Source organism: Piliocolobus tephrosceles, chromosome 3, assembly GCF_002776525.5.
Source record: "Piliocolobus tephrosceles isolate RC106 chromosome 3, ASM277652v3, whole genome shotgun sequence".
NCBI classification, from domain to species: domain Eukaryota; kingdom Metazoa; phylum Chordata; class Mammalia; order Primates; family Cercopithecidae; genus Piliocolobus; species Piliocolobus tephrosceles.
In genome coordinates, this window is record NC_045436.1 from 113,446,275 (window position 1) to 113,471,833 (window position 25,559).

The 25,559-nt window shown below is 41.3% G+C and overlaps 1 protein-coding gene across 1 annotated transcript; it reads left to right on the top strand.

Annotated features, from left to right (window-relative positions):
* Window positions 1–24,902, top strand: SDAD1 (SDA1 domain containing 1). Its single transcript, XM_026456700.1, is given in 9 exon segments — window positions 1–214; window positions 9,259–9,363; window positions 9,829–9,927; window positions 13,231–13,341; window positions 15,995–16,408; window positions 16,410–17,362; window positions 17,471–17,555; window positions 18,742–18,903; window positions 24,049–24,902. Coding segments are annotated over 9 exon segments (2,067 nt in total). The 5' UTR covers window positions 1–124; the 3' UTR covers window positions 24,097–24,902.
* The last annotated feature ends 657 nt before the right edge of the window (window positions 24,903–25,559 follow it).

Below are 25,559 nucleotides of genomic sequence, written 5' to 3' on the forward strand. Positions count from 1 at the left end.
GCCTAGCGCTGTTTCCGGTCGTACCCGGAAACACGAGTCCAAGCTGTAGCTGGCAGGGATTGCTGGCTGCCGGCCGTCTGAGTTTTATTAAAAGTGCTCGCCGCGACGCTAGTCTGCAGCCAAAATGTCCAGCAGAAACAACAACAAGCTGCCCAGCAACCTGCCGCAGTTACAGAATCTGATCAAGCGAGACCCGCCGGCCTACATCGAGGAGGTGGGAGTGCGGCGCAGCAAACGCTAGAGGCCGGATGGTGGATGGTTGAGACGCCAGTGGGGGAAAGCATAGAGTGAGGCTGGGATCCAGGCTCGCCGCCTATTCTGTTAGGTTCAGGGGTCCCTCCAGAGGAGAGAAGGGGTTGGGGAAGAGACATGCCTTACGGTTCGTTCCCCACCTCTTGAAAATCTGTTGCCCTTTGGATTTTGTACCTGCCCTGTAGACCCTGCTGCCGCTGAAACACCTTTAAAACCTCATTTTGTTTTAAGATATTTTTCTCCGACCGCACGGAGGTGGAGAGAGAGAGATGGGCCGCACCCAACCACCAACTTCCACTCGGGTTTCTCAGCCTCTTTTCGAAAATCCCAAACTTGAATTAGTCCGTAACCCTTGATGAATCGTATGTTAGAATGCTTTCGATTGACGTCCGTTTCTGAGAGCCGTCTGTGTACCCTGGACTGTGCCCGGAAAGAGTGGGGGTTTCTCAAGCACAAGGGACAGACTCGGGAGCTTAGTATATGTAGTTAAGCCAGGATTCAAACTTACCGGAAACTGGCATGACTCGAATGTCAGAATTTGCTTTGGGAAAAGATTAGATTGAAAAATTAGGCCCTCATTGTGATGGGCGTTGTATACTAACCTTATATAAGTTGTGAACATTAGGGGTGTTTGAACCCAGTACCGACAAAATGAAAGTGGTTTTGATATATTAATCTGGTAGGTGCTTCCTTCGGGCATCCATTTATCAGACAGGCATTAAACAGGTATCTCTGCTAGGTATTTGCTGCAATTACATGTTTGTGCTTCTACCAGGTTGTGATTTGTTGAATGGCTAACACAATTACTCATTTTTTCATTGCCCTTCTCACTTCCCTCCTCCCCCAAATTTTCACATATAGATATTTTATGAGTGCTATTTATTTATTTATTTATTTATTTATTTATTTATTTATTTTTGAGACGGAGTCTCCCTCTGTCGCCCAGGCTGGAGTGCAGTGGCCAGATCTCAGCTCACTGCAAGCTCCGCCTCCCAGGTTTACACCATTCTCCTGCCTCAGCCTCCCGAGTAGCTGGGACTACAGGCGCCCACCACTTCGCCCGGCTAGTTTTTTTTGTGTGTGTGTTTTTTAGTAGAGACGGGATTTCACTGTTTTAGCCAGGATGGTCTCGATCTCCTGACCTCGTGTTCCACCCGTCTCGGCCTCCCAAAGTGCTGGGATTACAGGCTTTAGCCACCGTGCCCGGCCTTATGAGTGCTTTTTAACACATGGCAATCTCAGTGGCTTAGGTCACCAGTAGAGAGAGCCTCTCCAAGGATCAAGATAGTGGAAATAAAGAGTAGGAAACGAGTACAAGAAGTTAAGTAACATAGGCAAGACTTTGAGATGCTTAAAGCGTTGTATAGCCATTCGCAAAGAAAGTGGTAAGTTGAGAGTCCATATAATTCCGTTAGATGACTCCTACTCCTGACTCTGTTGTTAACAAGTTGTGTAACCGAAGCGGGTTAATCGCTGAGCCTACGTGGGTATTTTAATATGTAAGAAGGAGATAATAACTACCTCTTTAATTCACTGAAGTATATATCCAAAATCACTTATATAATACCTGCTGTGTATTGTTATTCTAGGTAGGCATTGGGGTACAGTAATGAATAAGACAGGTAAGAAAGCATTCTTCTCTTGGACTTACATTCAAGTGAGGGTAGACTTACTATGGTAGAGACTATGAAGAAAGTAAAACTGGATGGGAATAGGTTAGAACTGGAGGCTGCTTGTTTAGACCCTATAAACAGGGAAGGTGGCTCTGCAGTGATGATATTGAGCCAGGCAGGTCAGGAGCATTCTAGGTACAGGGAATAGAAAGTGCAGAAGCTACTGGGGGAAAAAAAGCAGAGAAGAAACCAGTGTAGCTAAAGTGTAGTCAGCATAGAAGAGGGCAGTGGAAGATCGTGTAGGAAATACGGGCAGGGATCAGATTATCCAGAGCCTCCTAGGCCCTGTTAACGAGTTTAGATTTCACTCTGAGTCCTTGGGGAGTGATTGGAGAGTTTTAAGCAGGAGAGTGACATGATCTGACTTATATTTTTTAAAGAGTATACTCTGGAAGTTACATGTGGAATGGCTTGTAGAGGAGCAACACTGGAAGCAGGGTAACTAATATAATGGATCTCAGAATAACCAGGCAAGGGATTGTGGTGTCACTGGAATTATGGACAAAGATTGGTACTGTTCTACATGGAGGTAGTGCTAATAGAGCCTTCTGGTGGAGTGGATGTGGGGGAAAAGGAAAAAAGAAGGAATGAAGGATCACCCAGGTTTTTTATTTGTGTCTAGGTAGATGATAGTGCCATTTACTGAAGTTCATTCATTTGACAAATGCTGTTGATTACCTGCTATATGCAAGGCACAATGCTGGGCCCTGGGACTACATAATATTGAGCTGTACCCATAAAAATTCTATGCTCATTAAATGACATTCCAATAGGGGGGTGATAAAACAATGACAAATAGTATAGTATGTTAAATAATGAAAAGTGCTGTGGAAAAAAAGACAATAGGAAAGTACTTATGTATGTTGGGGGTGAGATGTTTATTGCAGTTTTAAATTGGATAGTTAGGGAAGGTCTTGAGATGGTAATCTTTGAGTGAACACCTGAAGGACATGAGGGAGAGCTGTGCATATGTTTAGAAGAGTGATCTAGGCAGAAGTAACAGAAGATATAAAGACCCTGGGGCAGGTATGCCTGGTAGGTTTCAGGAACATAAAGGCCAGTGTGGCTCCAAATGGGGAATGAAGAAAGTGGGTGAACTTGGGATTCTACCTCCCAATGAGATGGAAGCCTTTACAGGGTTTTGAGCAGAAGAATACATGAACTACCTTGTATGAGAACAAGATCACTCTGACTTGAGGATAGACTGTATGTAGGAGGGCAAAGAGAGAAGCAGAGCCACCGCATAAGAAGCTATTGGAATTATCCACAGCAAGAGATGATGCTGAGTTGAGTGGTGCCAGGATGGTGGTAACAGGAGGTAGTAAGAAGGGTGATTAGATCCTGGATTGTGTAGGTAGAGAAAGCCCTGGGGATTCCCAACATTTAGAGGCCAGTGAGTTTCTAAGTAACTGGAAAAAGGGACTGAGAAAGCAGCCAGTGAAGTTAGAAGGAAAACTAGGAGGTGTTCTGGAAGCCCAGTATGGATGTTCCCAAGGGAGGGAGAGCCCAAGCATGTCAGATGCTGATGAGTCAAATAAGATGAATACCGAAAGTTGACCACCATTAAATTTAGCAACATGGGACCAGGCACCGTGGCTCACACCTGTAGTCTCAGCACTTTGGGAGTCCGAGGTGGGTGAATCACCTGAGGTCAGGAGTTCAAGACCAGCCTGACCAACATGGCGAAACCTCATCTCTACTTAAAATATAAAAATTAGCTGGGTATGGTGGCAGGCACCTGTGATCCCAGCTACTCCAGAGGCTGAGGCAGGAGAATTGCTTGAACCTGGGAGGCAGAGGTTGCAGTGAGCCAAGATCGTGCCACTGCACCCTAGCCTAGGCAACAAGAGTGAAACTCCATCTCGAAAAAACAAAACAAAAAATTAGTCACATGGATGTCGTTGGCTACCCTGATATGAACAGTTTGGGAAGAGGAATGGATGCAAAAATCTGATTACAGAAAGTTTAAAAGCAATTGGAGTATGATTCTATGTATATGAATAGAATATGTCCAGAATAGGTGCATCTATATAGACGGAAAGTAGATTAGTGGTTGCCAGAGTTGAGGGTAAGGGGTATAGGAAATAACTGCTAATGGATTTCTTTTGGTGGTGATGAAAAACTTACAATTGTACAACTTGGCGAATATACTGAAGAACTGAATTGTACACTTCCAAAGGGTAAATTTTGTGGTATATGAATTATATCTCAATATAAAGGATTTTTTTTAAAAAGGAGGGCAATTAGGCAACATATATGGATATATGGACAACTCTTTGAAGGACTTTTTCTGAAGAGAGAAATGGAGTAGAAGGTACAGAGTAAAGTGGAATCAAGAAAGGATTTTTTTTTTTTTTTTTTTTCCAGGACAGAGTCTTGCTCTGTTGCCCAGGCCAGAGTTCAGTGGTGTGATCATGGCTTACTGCAGCTTCAACCTCCTGGGGTCAAGCAATCCTCCCACCTCAGCCTCCTGGGTAGCTGGGACCACAAGTGTGCAACCACCATTCCCAGCTGATTTTTTTGTAGAGATGAGATCTTGCTATGTTGCCCAGGCTGGTCTCCAAGCTGAAACCATGCAGTCTTTCTGCCTCAGCCTCCGAAAGTGCTGGGATTACAGGCCTGAGCCACCATGTCCAACCAATAAAGGTTTTTTCCGTTTTGTTTTGTTTTGTTTGTTTGTTTGTTTGTTTTTAAGATGGCAGAAAGAACAGCATATCTATATACTGATGGGGCAGAACCTATTGAGGCAGGAAATGGGAGGTGGGGACTAGTGAAGCAAAGACCTTGATTGAGTGACATTACAGGGTTTAGAATCTAATGCATAACTGGAGGAGCTAGCCTTAGATGGTGGCCTGATAGCTTTTGTAATAGGAGAGAAGGTAAATATATAGGCACAGGAGAAGATAGGTGGTTGAATGGAAATTATTCTCAGATTGCTTATACTCCTAGTGAAATTGAAGATAAGATCCTCTGCTGAGAATGAGGACAGGGAAAAAGTGAGGTTTGAGGACAGAATGCAAAGTACGAAATGGTTGTCCAGAAAAGTGGGAAAGTGAAGGGACTGGAGAAATGTAATCAGATTGCTGGAGTACATGCAGGGCTTATTTGAGGTTTGTAGTTACGAATTTATGCCTATAGTCCCAGCTAATTGGGAGGCTAGGGCAGTTGGATTGATTAAACCCAGGAGTTTGATGCTGCATTGAGCCATGATAGCACCGCTGCACAGAAACCTGGGCAACAGAGCAAGACCTTGGCTCTAAAAAAAAAAAATGAAAATGAAAAAAATAAAATGACACCAGTTAGCCGATTTTCTCCAGTGATGTTCAGCTCTGGGAGCGTAGCTGTAGAGAAGGAAAGCACAGGGTGGGCATTTTACGAAATGGGTATAATGACAAGAGAAATGGGCAAGTGAGTTGAAGTATATTCATGAAGGTGATTATAATGATTGATCATGGAATTGAAGCTGGATGAGAAGGGAAGTTGGGGCGGGGGTTAGTTAGGTGCAGTGGAAAGGTAGTAGGCTCAGTGGACTATGGATTCTGATGAGATTGAAGGATCGTTGGAGTTTGGAAAATAGGAGATGTGGTTGGAGAGGAATATACCTCTGATTGAGATTATGGAGTTGTAATATAGTTATTGGTAATGACAACAATTAGGGCATGACCATGGAAGTGAGTGCTAAGATACAGTAAGTTCAAGATGATTAGAGGAGGAGAAGTCAGGGTAATGAGGGGCCAGGGTATTGGAAAGATCCTCCTTGTGGATACGAAATCACCAAGTATTATAACAGGAATTGTGATAGAGGGTGAGAAGACAGTGAGCAAAGAGCTGAAATGTTCAAGGAATGTGAGGATAACCTTAGTCTTTAGATGACTACAGGGAGGAATAGTGGGTCTTGTGGCATAAGATTCAAAGCTGGGGGTGAGGACGGTTAAGGAGGAGAAAGGATGTTAATCTGGAGGGATATGAGTGCTCTGGAAGTTGCATTGATGAACAGGGAGGATGCCTACTGACTCATCCATGCTGGGAGAAGGAAACGGTGTAGCAGTGTGTCAGGAGAAAACCACTGTTCCCATAGAGCATTCGAATGACTGGGCTGTTTAAAAGAGATTTAGATGCCTTGGCCCCACCCCAAGAGTTTCAGGATTCTAGTGGTATGAGGATTAGAGTGAGGGGGATGAGGGATGGCCAGGGAATACTGGACTCTTGTGGTGACCGATGCACATAAAGGGTGTAATGAGATTAGTCCTGATCATCTCAAGGCAGGTAAATAGTGTTAGCTGGGCCATGGGTGGGGTGGGGGAAGAAATGGGGTGAGGATTTTGTCAGGAGCATGAGGAGTTCTGCAGCCCTCTCCTCACTCCTATTCAGTGGAGGTATGGGGTCAAGAGAGAAGTGGTTCTGTCTGAAGCATGTAGGGACTTGACTTCTGTTCTTAGAAGAAGCTAGAGGCCTGGCAGTTTTGTTGGGGAAATCAAGTTGTTTTTTGACCATGCTAAGTTTACGATGTCTGTTTAGGTGTCTACCTAAACAGAGATGTCAGACGGGTGACTGGATATGTGAATTGGGAGTTCACTGGACCAGGTAGGGATGATGAGAAAGAGTGATTGTGTGTGTATCACATAATTTAAAGACATGGACTATGTATGGGTGGAGAGTAGTTAGCTGTAAGGCATGAAACTGTGGAACTGAGGCCTGGTGAATTCCAACATTTGATTATCAGGTGGCTGGTACGACTAAACATAAGTAAATGAGTTGATGTACATAAGAAGCTTAGCACATAACAAGTGCTGAATAAGTGGAAGCTATTATTATTTCCATGTGTCTACTGCTATTGGCTGTTAACACATCCTGTCTAGAACTCTAGCATAAAGTTTTACTTGATACTTAAAAGAAAAGGGGAGCCAGGTGCTATGCCTCACACCTGTAATCCCAGCACTTTGGGAGGCTGAGGTGAGAGGATCACTTGAGGCCAGGAGTTTGAGTCCAGCCTGGGCGACATAAAGAGACCCCGTCTCTACAAAAAATAAAAATGAAAAATCAGCCGGCCGTGGTGGTGAACGTCTGTGGTCCCAGCTACTTAGGAGGCTGAGGCAGGAGGACCTCTTGAGCCCAGAAGTTTGAGGTGGCAGTGAGCTATGATTGTGCCACTGCACTCCAGCTTGGGTGACAGAGACCTAGTTTTTTTTTTTTTTTTAAAGGTACCAAAACAGATGTATAGATCAATAGAACAGAACAGAGGCTTCAGAAATAACGCCACACATCTACAACCATCTGATCTTTGACAAACCTGACAAAAACAAGCAATGGGGAAAGGATTCCCTATTTAATAAAACGTGTTGGGAAAACTGGCTAGCCATTTGCAGAAAGCTGAAACTGAACCCCTTCCTTACACCTTATACAAAAATTAAATCAAGATGGATTAAAGACTTAAATGTAAGACCTAAAACCATAAAAACCCTAGAAGAAAACCTAGGCTACTACCATTCAGGACATAGGCACGGGCAAGACTTCATGACTAAAACACCAAAAGCAATGGCAACAAAAGCCAAAATTGACAAATGGGATCTAATTAAGCTAAAGAACTTCTGCAAGCAAAATAAACTATCATCAGAGTGAATAAGCAACCTGTAGAATGGGAGAAAATTTTTGCAATCTGTCCATCTGACAAAGGGCTAATATCCAGAATCTACAAGGAGCTTAAACAAATTTACAAGAAAAAAACAAACAACCCCATCAAAAAGTGGGCGAAGGATCTGAACAGACCCTTCTCAAAAGAAGACATTTATGCGACCAACAAACACATGAAAAAAAGCTCATCAGCACTGATCGTTAGAGAAATGCAAATCAAAACCACGAAGAGATACCATCTCATGCCAGTTAGAATGACAATCATTAAAACATCAGGAAACAGCAGATGCTGAAGAAAATGTGGAGAAATAGGAATGCTTTTAAACTGTTGGTGGGAGTGTAAATTAGTTTAACCATTGTGGAAGACAGTGTGGCGATTCCTCAAGGATCTAGAACCAGAAATACCATTTGACCCAGCAATCCCATTACTGGGTATATACCCAAAGGATTATAAATCATTCTACTATAAAGACACATGCACTTGTATGTTTATTGTGGCACTATTCACAATAACAAAGACTTGGAACCAACCCAAATGCCCATCAGTGATAGACTAGATAAAGAAAATGTGGCACATATACACCATGGAATACTATGCAGCCATAAAAAAGGACGAGTTCATGTCCTTTGCAGGGACATAGATGAAGTTGGAAACCATCATTCTCAGCAAACTGTCACAAGGACAGAAAACCAAACACCGCATGTTCTCACTCATAAGTGGGAGTTGAACAGTGAGGACGCGTGGGCACAGGGAGGGGAACATCACACATTGGGGCCTGTCAGGGTCGGGCCCTGTTTATGTTCGCATTAGGGAGGGATAGCATTAGGAGGGATAGCATTAGGAGAAATACCTAATGTAGATGGCAGGTTGATGGGTGCAGCAAACCACCATGGCACATATATACCTACGTAACAAACCTGCATGTTCTGCACATGTATCCTAGAACTTAAAAGTATAATTTAAAAAAAGGGGTGGGGGGGATTTTGACTGGAGAGCTTCATGTACTTGAGATATAATTTATATTTCTGACCTGTTATTTTTCTGCTGATTTGAGTGCTCTGCATACATGGACGTGGTAGTAGGGGTCATTTATTTTTATTTTTATTTTGTGAGACAGAATGTCTCTCTGTTGCCTAGGCAGTGGCATGATCATAGCTCACTGCAGTCTCGACCTCCCTGGTCTCAAGTGATTATCCCATTTCAGCCTGTTGAGTAGCTGGGATTACAGATGCACACCACCACACCCTGCTAATTTTTGTGTTTTTTGTAGAGACAGGGTCTCCCTGTGTTACCCAGTTTGGTCTCGAACTCCTGGGCTCAAGTGATCCACCCACTTTGGCCCCCCAGAGTGCTGGGATTACAGGTGTGAGCCACTACACCCAGCAGTAGGGATCATTTAGATAGTAACTGGCAGAACAGGGCTACAGTCTGAATTTTGGGATTTATGCTTCTCTGTTCTTATACCATGCTGCCTAAACTTGTAATGATAATTCTAAGGAAAGGGTCTTTAGATTATCTGTGATGTGCTCAGGTCTTTAAAAAGTGCACTTTGAAGAATGCAGGTAAGGCTAAAGGAGTGTTTTTATATACTTTTGTAATATGTTTTTCTCCATGTGATTGTCAACAGTTTCTCCTAAGAATTTCTGCACTGAGAAAGTCATGTAATAGAATGTGACAAACTTAAATTTTATTTTTCTATAGTTTCTACAGCAGTATAATCACTACAAATCCAATGTGGAGATTTTCAAATTGCAACCAAATAAACCCAGCAAAGAACTAGCAGAGCTGGTGATGTTTATGGCACAGGTAAGAATACAATTTCTTAAATAAAGACTGGTGTTACACACAGTTTGCCAAATATTTTTTCACTAATACTCAACCTTATTCCACTCTGGAATGGGAACTTAGTTAAAATATGTTTCTAACTTTCCCTTTTTGCAAATTTTGTTTTCTCCCTATCATGAGTTAGAGAATGTCACTAAATCTTTTTGCAGAACTAACCAGGACAAAACTTTAAGACTGTTTTTTTTTTTTCTTCAAATTCATCGTAAAAGCAGGTACTAAATCATGTCATAAATATTACTAAGACTAGAGAAACTATAATAAGTGTTGGAGAAATTAACACGTAGAAGGAAAAGAAGGTTGTTTGAAACCATCTACTTCTATGAAACATAGCCTTTTACTCTCCTTTTGCAGAACATCCTAAATGTGTGCATCTGAATTATAGGAGAGAAAGAGAGAAACTTCAGAAGAGCCTTTGCTTTGTTACAGATTAGTCACTGCTACCCAGAGTATCTAAGTAATTTTCCTCAAGAGGTGAAAGATCTTCTCTCCTGCAATCATACCGTATTGGATCCAGATCTTCGAATGGTAGGACCAGTAGTTGGATGAATAAATTGTGCTGTGTTCATGTGTGCTGCGTTCATATATATTTAAATGAGAACAGCCTCTCTGCTAATTTTCTTTGGAAAGTGTAAATTATTATATCCTTTCCTAAAAATCCTTCTATGGTTTCTCATGTATAGTTACAGTAGAACAGAAACTTAATAACCTGGCTCAAAGGTGCCTGCATCATCTGCTTCTTGCCTGTGTTTCTGATCTCCTATTGTTTTCAGCTACACTGTGATCTTTCTATTCTTCCAGCACACTAACCCTACAGGATGCTCTTTAACCTTTTGAGTAGATGATTTCTTCTAGTCATTCAAATCTCATATGCATGAAGAATCCTAATTACAATTTGTCATTTTTGTAATGCTTAAATTAGTAAACTTATCCATTAGACAGTCAGTTTGAGCATTTCATCATTGTTCCTTTAGTGGTTGAGGTTGAGTCCTGGCTGACATTTCCTTTACCAGGCCCGTGTACCTGTTTGCCCTGCTTGTTGTGAATGTCAGCTACTGGTGGCCCTCAGCCGCCCTTTCTCTGGAACATCCCTTTCTCAGCTAAATCGGAGTCCTAGTGCCTGGGAGGTGTCCTCCTACCCCAGTAGCCCACAGCCCATTATCATGTGGTACAAAAGCGCAGCCTATTACCTCAGGGTGGCTCTGACTCCATTGCAGGTTGTGCTCCAGTGCTTTCCTGTGATGGGACTAAAGCTAGTCTCCAGTCAAGGACACATCCTTGCTTTGCTTTGCTTGTCTCTGTACTATCCTCCTTCCTTCACTTCCTTTCTGAGATCATACCCCCAACAAATCACTTGTAATAAATCAGTCCCTGATTCTAGGGAACCCAACCTAAGGCACTTCCAAATTTAATATGTCTGCTTTTCAAACCTCTTTGCAGCAGATAAGTACACAAATATGATCAGAAAACCTGCTAATATATCCTGTAGCAAAACTTGTAGAAATGCCAAGTCTTTAGATTAATCTTTGTTTTCCATTAGATTTTCTCAGGTTTTTTTCTACTTCTATCATTTTTGTACTACTATAGGATTTTAGCAATTTGATTAGGCCAAGAAGAAAAAGAATACCATCTCATACAAGCCAAGGTTGCAGATTCTGGATTGTCAACTCAGGTGGTACATGGGACCTGGCAGCAGAACCCAAGGGACTCCAAACTTGAACCCCTAGTCTAAAGGCTTTTACCGATGTCACATTACTCTTGAAGTCCTTGTAGGTCATAGAGATTTGATATTTTGGGTATAGAGACTTAGACTTAATGGCTTTCCATGTAATTAGGATTTAAGTTTTATTTTCCTGGCGGTACCCCACCAAACTGGTCTGTGGGGATTATTAAATTAATAAATATGCCAGGTATACCTGTAGTCCCAGCTTCTCAGGAGGCTGAGGCAGGAGGATTGCTTGAGGTTGGGAGTTTGAGCCTGAGGTGTGATATGAGCGTGCCTGTGAATAGCCACTACACTGCAGCCTAGGCAACATAACAAGACCTCGCCTCTAAATTTTTTTAAAAATGGAAAAAAATGTATATGTGTACTTCTTTATAGTGCTTTATGATGATTAGTAGGTTTTTAAAAAATAATGGATATTTCCTTTGCCTGGAGATAAAGGATTGAGTCTGTATAGTTAGCATTGCTTTTTAAAGGAAGCGTTGAACACACTGGAAGAAGCTCTTTTTAATTGGTTATTGGGATAACCACCAATTCTTGTCAACCACTGTGCTTTCTTTCTACCTGGTGTATTTGCTATTTTTCCAGTACTTTTTGAATCATTCCCAAGTTTTTGTTCACTCTGTCCTGCTTACACAGATAGAAACATTGTGGGGTTTTTTTTGGAAGAAATGAAATAACCATATGTAATAATTCTTACCTACTTAAATCAACAAAAATCAAGTTGTATGTATTCCTTTGACATTATAACTACCTTTTATGTACTTTAAAACTTTTTTTGAGCATTATTATTTTAATTACTTTATGTTCAGATTGTCACCACCTGGTCGGGGGGAGCTTCTTAGTCCTTTTAGCGATTTCCCTGATTTTTAAAATTTATTTTATTTTTTTATTTTTATTTTATTTTATTTTTTAGACAGGGTTTCTCACTCAGCTGCCCAGCTGGTACAATCTTAGCCCACTGCAGCCTCAAGCTCTGGGCTCAAGCAGTCCTCCCACCTCAGCATCCCAAGTATCTAGGACCACAAGGTGTGTACCACCCACACGCTCTTTGTAGAGACAAGGTCTCACTACATTGCCCAGGTTGGTCTTGAACTCCTGACCTCAAGTGATTCTCCCACCTCAGCCTCCCAAAGTGCTGAGATTATGGGTGTGGGCCACCATGCCCAGCCTTGCCCTTGTTTTTGAAAGCATCCTTGAATTCTGGCAGAAATAGTTCCAAATTCATTCTTACCGTTTTTCCTGCCCCAAGGCTTGGAATCAACTGTTCTTCAAGGATTGTATTTTGTCTAATGAAGGAGAACATTCGAGGCCAAAATTTGGATGATAGGGCTACATGTAAGAATTGGTGTTAAGCAAGAGTGCCACTGCTGCTGGGCACTTCAGCTCATGCCTGTAATCCCAGCTACTTAGGGGGCTGAAGTAGGAGCATCATTTGAGGAGTTTCCAGGAGTTTGAAACCAGCCTAGGCTACATAATGAGACTCTATCTCTTAACAATAGAAAAAAAAAAATAATAGCTGAGTACCTACAGTCCTGGCTGATCAGGAGGCTGAAGCAGGATCGCTTGAGCTCAAGAGTTCAAGACTAGCCTGGGCGATATAGCGAGACCCGTCTCAAAAAAAAAAAGGCGTGGGGGAGAAGTGCAACAACTGCTGTTGGGCCATTCTTAGTGCTGATGGTACGTCAAAAGAATGCCTCGTGAGGTCACAAACTTGCATTGATTATTCCAATTTAGTGTATTATGTTGTTATCCCACCTGTCTTTATGGATTCAGGGTTTTACCATATGGTGACACAACAAAGAGATCTTACTTGACCTCCCTGTGGCCCTCCCTCAGTCACTATTTATCAGTTACGTAAACCTGTTTACTTCCTGCATGACACTTATTTTCTTAGATCCCACTTTTTATGTGCTTACTTGACTTGTCTGTCCTCCGTTCTGCTCTATCCCCAGTGTAAGCTCCATGAAGGCAGAGACTGACTGTTCTGAATCCTACAATAGTGTCTAGTTAGTAAAAGACATTAAGGTCTTGGGACATATATACTCTATTTTCTCACCTTGTTAACTTTACCATTGTCTTATGGTATGTTTTTTTTCCTTCCCGAGACATTTTGCAAAGCTTTGATCTTGCTGAGAAATAAGAATCTCATCAATCCATCAAGCCTGCTAGAACTCTTCTTTGAACTTCTGCGTTGCCATGATAAGCTTCTGCGAAAGGTAAAGAGCAAAAAGAATATTTCCATGCATCTTCCTTGAGGCAACATAAAATTTTGTTGTCCCTTGAATTATTGATGCTTTACATTGTTGGATACAATTAAGAATTACTTTAACAGAAAAAAAAGCAACCATGTGTGCATGCAGTATGGTGTTAATAGCTAGTATTTATTGAGTGCATACTTTGTGCCAGGCACCATTCTCAGAGCTTTTGTGTATTTACTCATTTACTCACAAAGCCCTATGAGAGAGGGATCCTCATTATTATTATTCTTACTTTGCAGATGAAAAGGCTGAGGTTAAAGAGAGATAGAGTAACTTGCCCACTCTTACACTGCTTCTTAGTGGTGGGATTGGATATAAGCCCAGGCTCTGGTTCCAGAACCCAAGCCTTTTACTACTGCACCATACTGGCTGGCCAGATCAGGACATTGGTACTCACAGCTATAACTGCCCCACTCCCCGACAAAAAATTTTTTTGTTGTTATTAACATTTTCCCACGAATTTGCATTTGCTTATATAACACTAGAAGCTGAAGATTTATGAAAGAAATTTAAGATGGAAAAAGTTGGCTGAACATTGGCTCACATCTGTAATACCAGCATTTTGGGAGGCTGAGGTGGGAGGAACACTTGAGGCCAGGAGTTTGAGACCAGCCTGGGCAACATAGAAAGACCCTTTCTGTATTTAAAGAAAAAAAGGAAAGAAAAACTTAAGTTTACATTAATTAATTTAAAATTTTTTTCAAAGTATTAAGAGACTACCACTGTTTGATTTTAGCAGTTGTACTTCTTGGTCTAATGTAGGGGCCAGGCCTTCAGGGTCTGTGGGTTTTTCTCATGTGCGGAGACAAGAGATCGTAGAAATAAAGACACAAGACAAAGAGATAGAAGAAAAGACAGCTGGGCTCGGGGGACCACTACCACCAAGACATAGAGACCGGTAATGGCCCTGGATGCCAGGCTGCGCTGATATTTATTGGATACAAAGCAAGGGGGCAGGGTAAGGAGTGTGAGCCATCTCCAATGATAGATAAGGTCACATGAGTCATATTTCCACTGGACAGGGGGCCCTTCCCTATTTGGCAGCCAACGCGGAGAGAGGAGACAGCTTACGCCATTACTTCTGCATTTCAAAGACTTTTAGTACTTTCACTAATTCTGCTACTGCTATCTAAAAGGCGGAGCCAGGTGTACAGAGTGGAACATGAAAGTGGACCAGGAGTCTGATGCTGAAGCACAGCATCACAGGGGGACGGTTAGGCCTCTGGATGACTGCAGGCGGGCCTGACTGATGTCAGGCCCTCTACAAGAGGTGGCGGACCAGTCGTCTCTAACTCTCCCAGGGAAAGGGAGACTCCCTTTTCCAGTCTGCTAAGTAATGGGTGCCTTTTCTAGGCACTGACGCTACTGCTAGACCAAGGTCCGCTAGGTAGGTAACAGGCGTCTTCCCAGACACTGGCGTTACCACTAGACCAAGGAGCCCTCTAGTGACCCTGTCCAGGCATAACAGAAGGCTCACACTCTTGTCTTCTGGTCACTTTTCACCGTGTCCCTTCAGCTCCTATCTCTGTATGGCCTGGTTTTTCCTAGGTTATAATTGTAGAGCAAAGATTATTATAATACTGGAATAAAGAGTAGCGCTACAAACTAATCATTAATGTTATTCATAAGTGATCACACCTATAAGCTATGTCTAGTACAACTGTTCTTATTATATATATTTTCCTCATTATACTGGAACAGTTCATGCCCTCAGTCTCTTACCTCGGCACCTGGGTGGCTTGCCACCCACAGTCTAATTTGTGGAATAAAAGTGGTCCATGGGAGCATGGTGTGGGCACCGGTGATATGTGCATTCGCAGTATTTTCCTACGTGCAGCTAGGTGCTTGGTAAATTGGAGCATTTTTTTTAGTAACATTTTTATTGAGATATAATTTACGTAAAATTCATCCACTTAAAGTATACAATTCAGTGTTTTTTAGTGTATTGACAGAGTAGTACAACCATCACCACAATCAATTTTTGAACATTTGTCACCCCCAAAAGAAACTCTATTCCAAGTAACAGTTAATCCTGTTCCTCATCCCTTTTACCTCTAGGTAATCACCAGTTTACTTTGGGTCACTGTAGATTTGTGTGTTTTGGAAATTTTATATAAGTGGAGTCATACAATGTGTGGTAGTGACTAGATTCTCTCACTTAGCATAATGTTTTCAAGATTCATTCATATTGTAGCGCATATCAGTACTTTATTCCTTTTCGTTGCCAAATAATATTCCATTGTGTAGATATAACACATTTTGTTTATCCACTCATCAGTTAATGGAAACTTAAGTTATTTCCACTTTTTGGCCACTACGAATAAGGCTGCTATGAACATTTGTATGAACACTGATGTTTTCATTTTCTTGGATATATACCTAGGAGAATTGTGCTGTATTACATGAAACTCCATGTTTAAGCTCTTGAGGACAACTTTGCTTTGCTTTGTAGTTGCTTTTTTGTTTGTTTGCTTGGTTTGGGTTTCTTTTGTGATAGAATGAAAAATAGGTAAAATTAAGTCATCCTGTATTTTCATACTATTCTCCAAATATAGCAAGGTTAAAAATGTCGGTTAGATTTAATGTATATGTTTTTGTTTCTTTTCCTCAGACTTTATACATACATATTGTGACTGATATCAAGAATATAAACGCAAAACACAAGAACAATAAAGTGAATGTAGTATTGCAAAATTTCATGTACACCATGTTAAGAGATAGCAATGCAACCGCAGCCAAGATGTCTTTAGATGTAATGATTGAACTCTACAGAAGGAACATTTGGAATGATGCCAAAACTGTCAATGTTATCACAACTGCATGTTTCTCTAAGGTCACCAAGATATTAGTTGCCGCTTTGACATTCTTCCTTGGGAAAGATGAAGAAGACAAACAGGACAGTGACTCTGAATCTGAGGATGATGGACCAACAGCAAGAGACCTGCTAGTACAATATGCTACAGGGAAGAAAAGTTCCAAAAACAAGAAGAAGTTGGAAAAGGCAATGAAAGTGCTCAAGAAACAAAAAAAAAAAGAAAAAACCAGAGGTGTTTAACTTTTCAGCCATTCACTTGATTCATGATCCCCAAGATTTTGCAGAAAAACTACTAAAGCAGCTTGAGCGCTGTAAGGAAAGGTTTGAAGTGAAGATGATGCTCATGAACCTCATCTCCAGATTGGTGGGAATTCATGAGCTCTTCCTCTTCAATTTCTATCCCTTTTTGCAAAGGTTTCTGCAGCCCCACCAAAGAGAAGTAACAAAGATCCTTCTGTTTGCTGCACAAGCGTCTCATCACCTAGTACCCCCAGAGATTATTCAGTCATTGCTTATGACTGTGGCAAACAATTTTGTTACCGACAAGAACTCTGGAGAAGTCATGACAGTAGGAATCAATGCTATAAAAGAGATAACAGCTCGATGTCCTCTGGCCATGACTGAAGACCTTCTCCAAGACCTGGCTCAGTATAAAACACACAAGGATAAGAATGTAATGATGTCTGCTAGAACTTTGATTCAGCTCTTCCGAACACTGAATCCTCAGATGCTGCAGAAGAAATTCCGGGGTAAGCCTACAGAGGCCTCCATAGAAGCAAGAGTGCAAGAATATGGAGAATTAGATGCTAAAGATTACATTCCAGGAGCAGAAGTTCTGGAAGTTGAGAAAGAAGAGAATGCTGAAAATGATGAAGATGGATGGGAAAGTACCAGTCTCAGTGAGGAGGAAGAGGATGCTGATGGTGAATGGATTGATGTGCAACACTCTTCCGATGAAGAACAGCAAGAAATTTCCAAGAAGCTGAAGAGCATGCCCATGGAGGAGCGGAAAGCCAAAGCTGCAGCCGTCAGCACCAGCCGAGTTTTAACTCAGGAAGACTTCCAGAAAATCCGCATGGCCCAAATGAGAAAAGAACTTGATGCTGCCCCTGGGAAATCCCAGAAGAGGAAATACATTGAAATAGACAGTGATGAAGAGCCCAGGTAAAATGGCACATCCACTTTAGTACTTCAATCAGCTCATGTGGTAATGAAAGCATCAGGAAACAGAATTCCATTCTTGCTTCATGTGTTCTTTTTCCCTCATCCCAGGGGTGAATTACTTTCTCTTCGGGACATTGAACGCCTTCATAAAAAGCCGAAGTCTGACAAAGAGACAAGACTAGCAACTGCAATGGTGAGTGAGCACATCATTCCTATTTTTTTAAACAGAAAGCAAATAAAATGAAACATAAGCCAGAACTTGTATAGCCACAGAATGGCAATTTAAAAAAATGTTTTAAATAAAGGTATAATTAACACAGAAATTAAAATGCACAGATATTAGGTGTTCAGTTAGATGAGGGATTTTGTTTGGTTTTGTTTTTTGTTTGGTTTTGTTTGTATGTTTGTTTGTTTGTTTTTTTGAGACAGAGTCTCTGTCTGTCACACAGGCTGTAGTGCAGTGGCGCAGTCTCGGCTCACTGCAACCTCTGCCTCCTGGGTTCAAGCGATTCTCCTGCTTCAGCCTCCCAGGTAGCTGGGGTAACAGGTGCCCGCTACCATGCCCAGCTAATTTTTGTATTTTTAGTACAGTCAAGGTTTCGCCATGTTGGCCAGGCTGATCTCAAACTCCTGGCCTCATGTGATCCACCCGCCTCAGCCTCCCAAAGTGCTAGGAGTATAGGCATGAGCCACTGCGCCCAGCCAGGTAGATGAGTTTTGACAACTGTATGTAGCCATGTAACCACCACTCAAAACAAGGTAGAGAGCACAGGAAGGCAGTAGTCTGTAGTGTTGGGAAACCACTATATTTATCAAAGCTAAGAGAAAAGTAGGAGTGTGTTTACAGTCACCAGTGAAAAGCCAGAGCCAGTTGAAGTCTGCCTGTGGCTAGTGCTGTGGCTGCTCATGATTGTGTCCTGCCTACATTTCCAACATCATTTTCTGTGTTTCCACTTGTTCAAGACACCGTCGTCCCATCCTAGTTCCACCTCGTTCTCTGTCTTCCACATGTCCTTTATCCTCCACACCTTTGTGTGCACTGTCCCTTCTTCCAGAAATGCTCTGTCTTTCCCCTCCTTTCCCTTACCATGAATGCCTTCATCCTGCCAAAAAAAAAAAAAGTCTACCTGTCTCCCTTTCTAGGAAGTTCTCCTGACCTCACCAGGCTAAATTGTGACTTTTCTTCCTCCGAGCTCCCCTTGCTCCGTTATAATACTGCATGGCCATTTCTTGGTCCCAAAGAGCAAAGACTGTGTCCTGTCGATTTTGTGGCCTTGGCACCTACTAGAGCTTCTGATACAGAGGAGACATTAATGTTGATTAGATGACTCCTAAAGTATGCTACTGAAGAAGAAATATCAAACTTTTTGTTCCGGTAGGCTGGAAAGACAGACCGAAAAGAATTTGCGAGGAAGAAAACCAAAATGAATCCATTTTCTAGTTCAACAAATAAAGAGAAGAAAAAACAGAAGAACTTTATGATGATGCGGTATAGCCGGAATGTCCGGTCAAAAAATAAGCGTTCCTTCCGAGAAAAACAGGTGAGTTCCACATGAAGCTTGGGTGGCAAGAACACTACTGTAATTCTAAGACAGCTTTACATTTGAGACGGACTTGCGCCTTCTGAAGACTGGGCATTATTGTGTGTGCCTTGTGGTTAATGGGAGCATTGTTGGAGAGCATGGAGAGGTGAGAAGCAGTCAGGGCATGTAAGTCCCAGACCTGACTTGATTGAGACTCAGCTGTGGGACCAGAGAGGAATCCATTTTCCTCCAGTATAAGTAAAGAAATGCAAGCTAGATCATCCATGAAGTTCCTTCCCATGCTAAAATTCTCTGACATTTGGTCTGTGAAATTATCAAAATTAATTGAATAACTTTTTAGTGCCAATTTTATGCCTGGTTTTTTGAGACAGGGTCTCACTCTGCTACCCAGGCTGGAGTGCAGTGGTGCAGTCACAGCTCACTGTAGCCTCATGGCTCACTGCGGCCTTGACCTCCCAGGCTCCAGTGATTATTGTGGGATCTGTCCTGCAGCCCGCAATGCCGCAGGGCTCTTTCTTTCTTCCCAGGTGGATCGGCAGGTTGAGAAATAAAAGACCCACACAAGATAGTGAAAGTTGGGTCCGGGGGGTCACCGCCTTCTGGTCCTGCGATGTTGCCAATGCTCTGGATATACCAGCATTTATTATTAAGTTTAGTGAGGGTGGGGGTAGGTTAGTGAGGGATTTAGGGTTGTTTGATTATGAGGTGAGATGGTCACATGGGGATGATGTAATTCTTTTTTTTTTTTGAGACAGAGTCTCGCTCAGTTGCCCAGGCTGGAGTGCAGTGGCGCGATCTCGGCTCACTGCAAGCTCCGCCTCCCGGGTTCACGCCATTCTCCTGCCTCAGCCTCCCGAGTAGCTGGGACTACAGGCGCCCGCCACCACGCCTGGCTAATTTTTTTTGTATTTTTAGTAGAGACGGGGTTTCACCGCGTTAGCCAGGATGGTCTCGATCTCCTGACCTCGTGATCTGCCCGCCTCGGCCTCCCAAAGTGCTGGGATTACAGGCGTGAGCCACCACGCCCGGCAGGGGTGATGTAATTCTTTAACATAACATCTGTATGCAGAAATACAGTATACGGAGATAAGAATTTACAATATAGTATGTGCGTCAGCAGTTTCCAGAACCTGTCTATCCAGAACCTGTGTTTAGCAAGATACTAATCAGCAGTGACAGTTGCAGTAAAAGCTGATTGCAATCAATCAATAGAAACAGTACGTGAAGCTAGACAACCAGTTAGACCACAAATTCTCAGAAGGGAGTATGCCTTAACCCTAAAGAGACCTAGAAGAGCCGTGGCAAGATAAGGGCATTTATAACCGTATCTTATCCATATGAACAGGTACCCCTCATGCATCCTTTTGTAGGCTCCCCACAAGGGTCGCATTCCATTTCCAAAGCTATGAACATCTGCTTTTCTGGGATAGGAATCTTGGTGATGTGAAACCTTCCTGACTGCATGTCCGTTTATAGGCTCTCTGCAAGGGGAAGCACATCATGTGCTGTTGGCTCATTCTGGCAGCCCAACCTGGCATTGTCTTTACACAGTCCTGCATGCAATTTTGTATTTACAATAATCAGGAGCATTTCATCTTTTATTCCTTAACAATAGTTTCAGGGGGTCTCCCTACAAGTGATCCTCCTACCTCAGCCCTCCAAGTAGCTGGGACTACAGGTGTCTGCCACTACACTGGCTAATTTTTGTATTTTTTGTAGAGATGGGGTTTTGCCATGTTGCCCAGTCTGGTTTTGAACTAACTGCTAGACTCAAGCAGTCTGCCCACCTCAGCCTCCCATAGTGCTAGGATTATAGGCGTGGGTACTTTTCAAAAACCAATAATTCTATGTGGTAATATCTTAGAAACAGTTTCAGAAAAGCATAGCAAAATAAATAGGTTTGTGTTGGCATGATCCTTCCTGTATGTGCCCTTTTGAAAGCCCTGATGTTTACAGGCTTTGGGATTACATTTTATCCATTCATGGCCTTTGAATGGTAATCCCGTGCTACTTAGGCAGCTTGTTTATTTCAGTAATTCATTGTGATAAAACAAGTTTATACTTTTGTATCTTTCTCTCCTGGCAGTTAGCAGTGTATCTAAATGTTATTCTGAAAAATTGCCAGGATATCAGCTCTGGGTAAACTGTCATATTGTGAACCAGTGTTCCTAAATAGCTAGCCAAGGATCAGCCTGCCAGCACTGAATGTAACCACCAGCCCTCTAGGGCAGTGCTGTGTCTGTGGGTTCCAAGTCAGTATTCACTGAATTAAGGTATCATTTAGCTCACCCTGTTGACTCTAGTTCTAAATTGTATTCAACAACATCATGTAAATAATGACAGCATTTTTAATAGAAGCTGTTGAAATTGAGGTGAAAGGAAAGGTGCCACTTAGGATTTTAAGTACTCTAAATTTTGCCACATTCTCCTAAAATTATGATAGGATTGACTGAAATCCACTAGTCTGTCCTTCACTGGCCCTTACTCACATTTCAGGGTTGAGGAAATATTAATTACGGTGTTGGTAGGCCGTGTTTCATTATGAGGTTTCTGTGAGCTTGTTACATTTTAGTTAGGACTCCCCCCACCCCAACTTTGTTTTTTAGCTTGCCTTTTCTGGCATGATAGGGAAGCCCAGCTTTGTTCCTTGCAAGCACCTCGAGTCATAAAATAACTCTCAAAGATTGAAGAATCTTTTTGAGAGTAAATTAAGACTTCATTGGACATATGCACTTGTTGGTTCAAGAATGTTTTTTCTTGTTCTCCAATTTTCTTGCCATTTGGAACCTGATATTAATCAGAATTTCTATGTGTGTTTCTTTGCCCTGTATTTTCTTCAGGATCTCTTCATTATAAACATAACTTTAAGTTCCTGATTTTCTTTGTTCTCTCCTTTAGACCAGTACTGTTCAATAGAAATATAATATGAACTACATGTATCACTTAAAAATAAGTAAAAAAGAGGAAATTGTAATAATGTATCTTATTTAACCCAGTATATCTAAAATGGTATCGTTTCAACATGTAGTTCAACATATAAAAATTATGAGTGCAATATTTTACATTTTTGTTTTTGAGCTAATTGAAATCAGCATGTCTTTTATACTGCAGCACATCTCAATTTGGACTAGCCAATTGCAAATGCTCAGTAGTCACATGTAGTTAGTGGCTACCCTATTGGACAGAACAGTTACAGAGCATCCCCAAAGCTGCCCGTGACCCCAAGGGCCCTGTGAGAAAGGAGCATCACACTTCACACCCCGCCCTCTATCCCTTGGTGATATTTCAGTGTCTTAAATAGAGGGATCTTACATGGCTTGAAAGTGTACGTGAGGTCTTACTGTAAATTGTTAGAATATGAAGAGGTGACTGGGATGAGACTAGAAGAGGGAAGTAAAGCATAGGATAGGGAAGGAGAGGAGGATCTTGCAGTAAAGCCTGTAGAAAGATAAAAGAAGAAAACGGGGGTATACCTGTTCCTTTTCTTTAATTGGTGGCATTTGAAGGGAAAGGAACTGAAATATGTGTGAGAGTAGGCTGTGCTTTGCCACAAAGCTTAATGAGTGGGCGTAAATTCCCATAACCAACATTAGCTAACACATTTAGTTCTTAGCGTGAGACTTCACTGTTCCAGGGCTTTCCATTTATTAACTTGTTTACAATAGTATGTGCAGTTACTGTGATTAAACCAATTTTGCAGATGAGAAAAATAAGACACAATTAGATGAATCAAGAAAATACCTCCTTAGCCAAATTAAGTTGAAATGAACTTACAGATTTTTGTTCTGCCTTAAGTATCCCAGCTATTCTGCTTTTCTGAAAAGACATACCAAGACCCAGGTGTGAGCTAAAGGCAAGGAGTCAACTGGAAATCATAAAATCCAAAAAGTCTGAACATTCGTATGTAGAGCTAGGTAATTTGTACCCCAAAACTGTTTTAGGTTTATCTTGTTAAAATTTAAGCTAGAATTTTAAAATAAAAATTAAATAAAAGCTAGAGATTTTTAAAAGTTTCTAGAACAAAGAATAGTGCTTGGGAATTAATGGAGTAGTATCCATCACAAACTTAAGATGTATACATTAGTCTTGGTTAACTTTAATTTTGGTTTGTTTTTGATCATCTTTAATATTATGTTTGTTTTCTTTTGGGAAATGTAAAACTTTATAAGGACTTTTGTAGGTTCACTTCAGACACTGATCCTTCAGTCTTCTTCTTCTCTAGATCTTAAATTCTTCACCTTCTCGTTCTACCCTGGGGATCTTGAAGAACCCAACCTCTTTGGTTAGAGATGAACTCCAGGGGATGAAAGCCTAGACTGAGTCTCATACAGTTCACTGCTTTCATTCTTCATGTTCACTTTACATACTTCCAACACAAAATAATTAAGTTAAAAATTAGAACCTGTATTAACTAGAATATTTTGCCATAAGCTACAGTTGTCAGGGCTTCAATTTCTGAGTTAATATCTTCATGTTTGAGCCATTATAAAGGGTTAGTGTTAGCATTTACTTAGAACATTTTCTTAGTTTATTGCATAAAACAAACCCATTTGAAAATCAGTAGATAAGGTAACACTTTTCTTTGTTTCAGATTGTATATTGATAGAGTTATCATAAATCTGCACAAGTGCTGAATGCTATTTTAAAGTATTTGAATGATCCATACATGCCGTATGCCATCTTTAGTGGAATATATGGAATATATGTGGAATATATGCCATCTTTAGTTGGAAAAGGTGATTAATTATGAAGAAAAATCTGTCTTTCTGTTACTTTTAATTTAGACAATGTATCTCATCCACAACTCCAAAATATTAAGAGCCATATAGACCAAATAAGTATTATTTATTATCCCTGAAGACAGGGATACTGTAGTGTCTGCATTCGGTAGCCGCTCCTGTTTTGAGCTTATGTCTCCATGAGTTGGAAACAGCAGTCAAGAGCTTTGCATATTTCCTAGCAGTAATATGCCCCATCCTCGATATATATAGATTTGATCTGTTTTGGAATATTTTGTCATTTATAGTTTTTCAGGATGGTGTATTGACTTGGTGATTCCTTTTTAGTAAACTTTCATGTAACCAAATTTGTATAACGGGGTTCCCAAGAGTTATAATGTTTCAATACTTTTTTATTTTACAGTTGGCACTAAGAGATGCACTTTTGAAAAAGAGGAAAAGAATGAAGTAACTTCCCAGCAAGTTTTCCATTCCAAGAAGAATGCTAAGTTTGTGTTATTACTCTGAAAACTGGTAAATCAAGCATGTTTGTTTACATTAAAAAGTCCAGACTCACTGTATTGTGAAAACTGCTGAATATGTGGCAGCAATTTGGTGTTTTTATTTTGGAGACGGCTAATGGTGGGAATGTTAATGTAAATAGTGGTGGTAATGTATAATCATTTTATGTATCATTCATGCAAAAAAAAAGTATCGAGTGCCTATTAATTGTCACCATAGATATAAAACGAATGAGCTGTACCCCCTTCACTTAAGGCATTGACAGCTTAGCTGTGGGGGTGGACACACATATGTGTATTTACAGTGCAGTGTAAATAGTTCTCTAGTAGAGGTAGCTCCATATTTCTATGAGGTCACTGAGGCCTTATGGACTAACTCTGTGGAGATAGGAGTTATATATTCTTATAAAACAAAACAAAACAGGACAATGTTACAAGAGTAAGAGGTTCTTACTTGTACATAGGCTTTCCTGCTGAAAACAGGCCCCTGCTGTACAGATTTTGGTACATAATTTAGCTCTTTTAGTCAATCCAAAAGATTTAAGTGACCCCCCTCTTTTTTTTTGAATGCCATGTAAAGTCTTTTTGGTTAAGACCTGACTTTTAAAAGTGCCTTAGGTATAAATAGTACCTTTGGAATGTATTTAGTTCATCATTTCAGCTGCCTTCATACTGGTTTCCTCAGCCTTCCTTCAGCCTGTAGTATTTTCAGCCCACTGTTTACCTTGTCTCAATAAAAGATTTCTAATGCCAAATAGGTACCATTGTGTGTGGACTGGTGTGTGGTGTTCTACGTTCCACAGGCATGCTGCATCCATTTCAGGGACAGTCTGTTTGCATGCAAATGTTTGCATTTGGAAATCGTTTGGTGCCTTTTGTTTCAGATTTCTTAGATAATGTTGTGGTAGATGTTACCTCGAATTAGAGTAAAGGGCAATTTTCTGCACTCCGAAAACAATTTCCCTTTTTTTTTTTTTCGAAACGAAGTTTCACTCTTGTTACCAAGCTGGAGTGCAATGGCACAATCTTGACTCACAGCAACCTCCGCTTCCCGGGTTCAAGTGATTCTCCTGCCTCAGCCTCCCGAGCAGCTGCGATTATAGGCATGCATCACCATGCCCAGCTAATTTTGTATTTTTGTTTTAGTAGAGACAGGATTTCTTCCAACCTGAGGTGATCCGCCCACCTTGGCCTCCCAAAGTGCTAGGATTACAGGTGTGAGCCACTGCGCCCGGCCTAGAAAGCGATTTATAAAACCAGTGTTTTTATTTCCTTTCCAGTTTCTTCTGTTCACTTTCTGCATTCAACTTCAGTTTTATTTCAATGCGACTTAGAGACTGTCCCTAAAATGCCCCGGATTGCTGTTGGGAGATTAGTCAAGCTACCAGAGTCAAGCCCCAGCAACTTTAGTGTT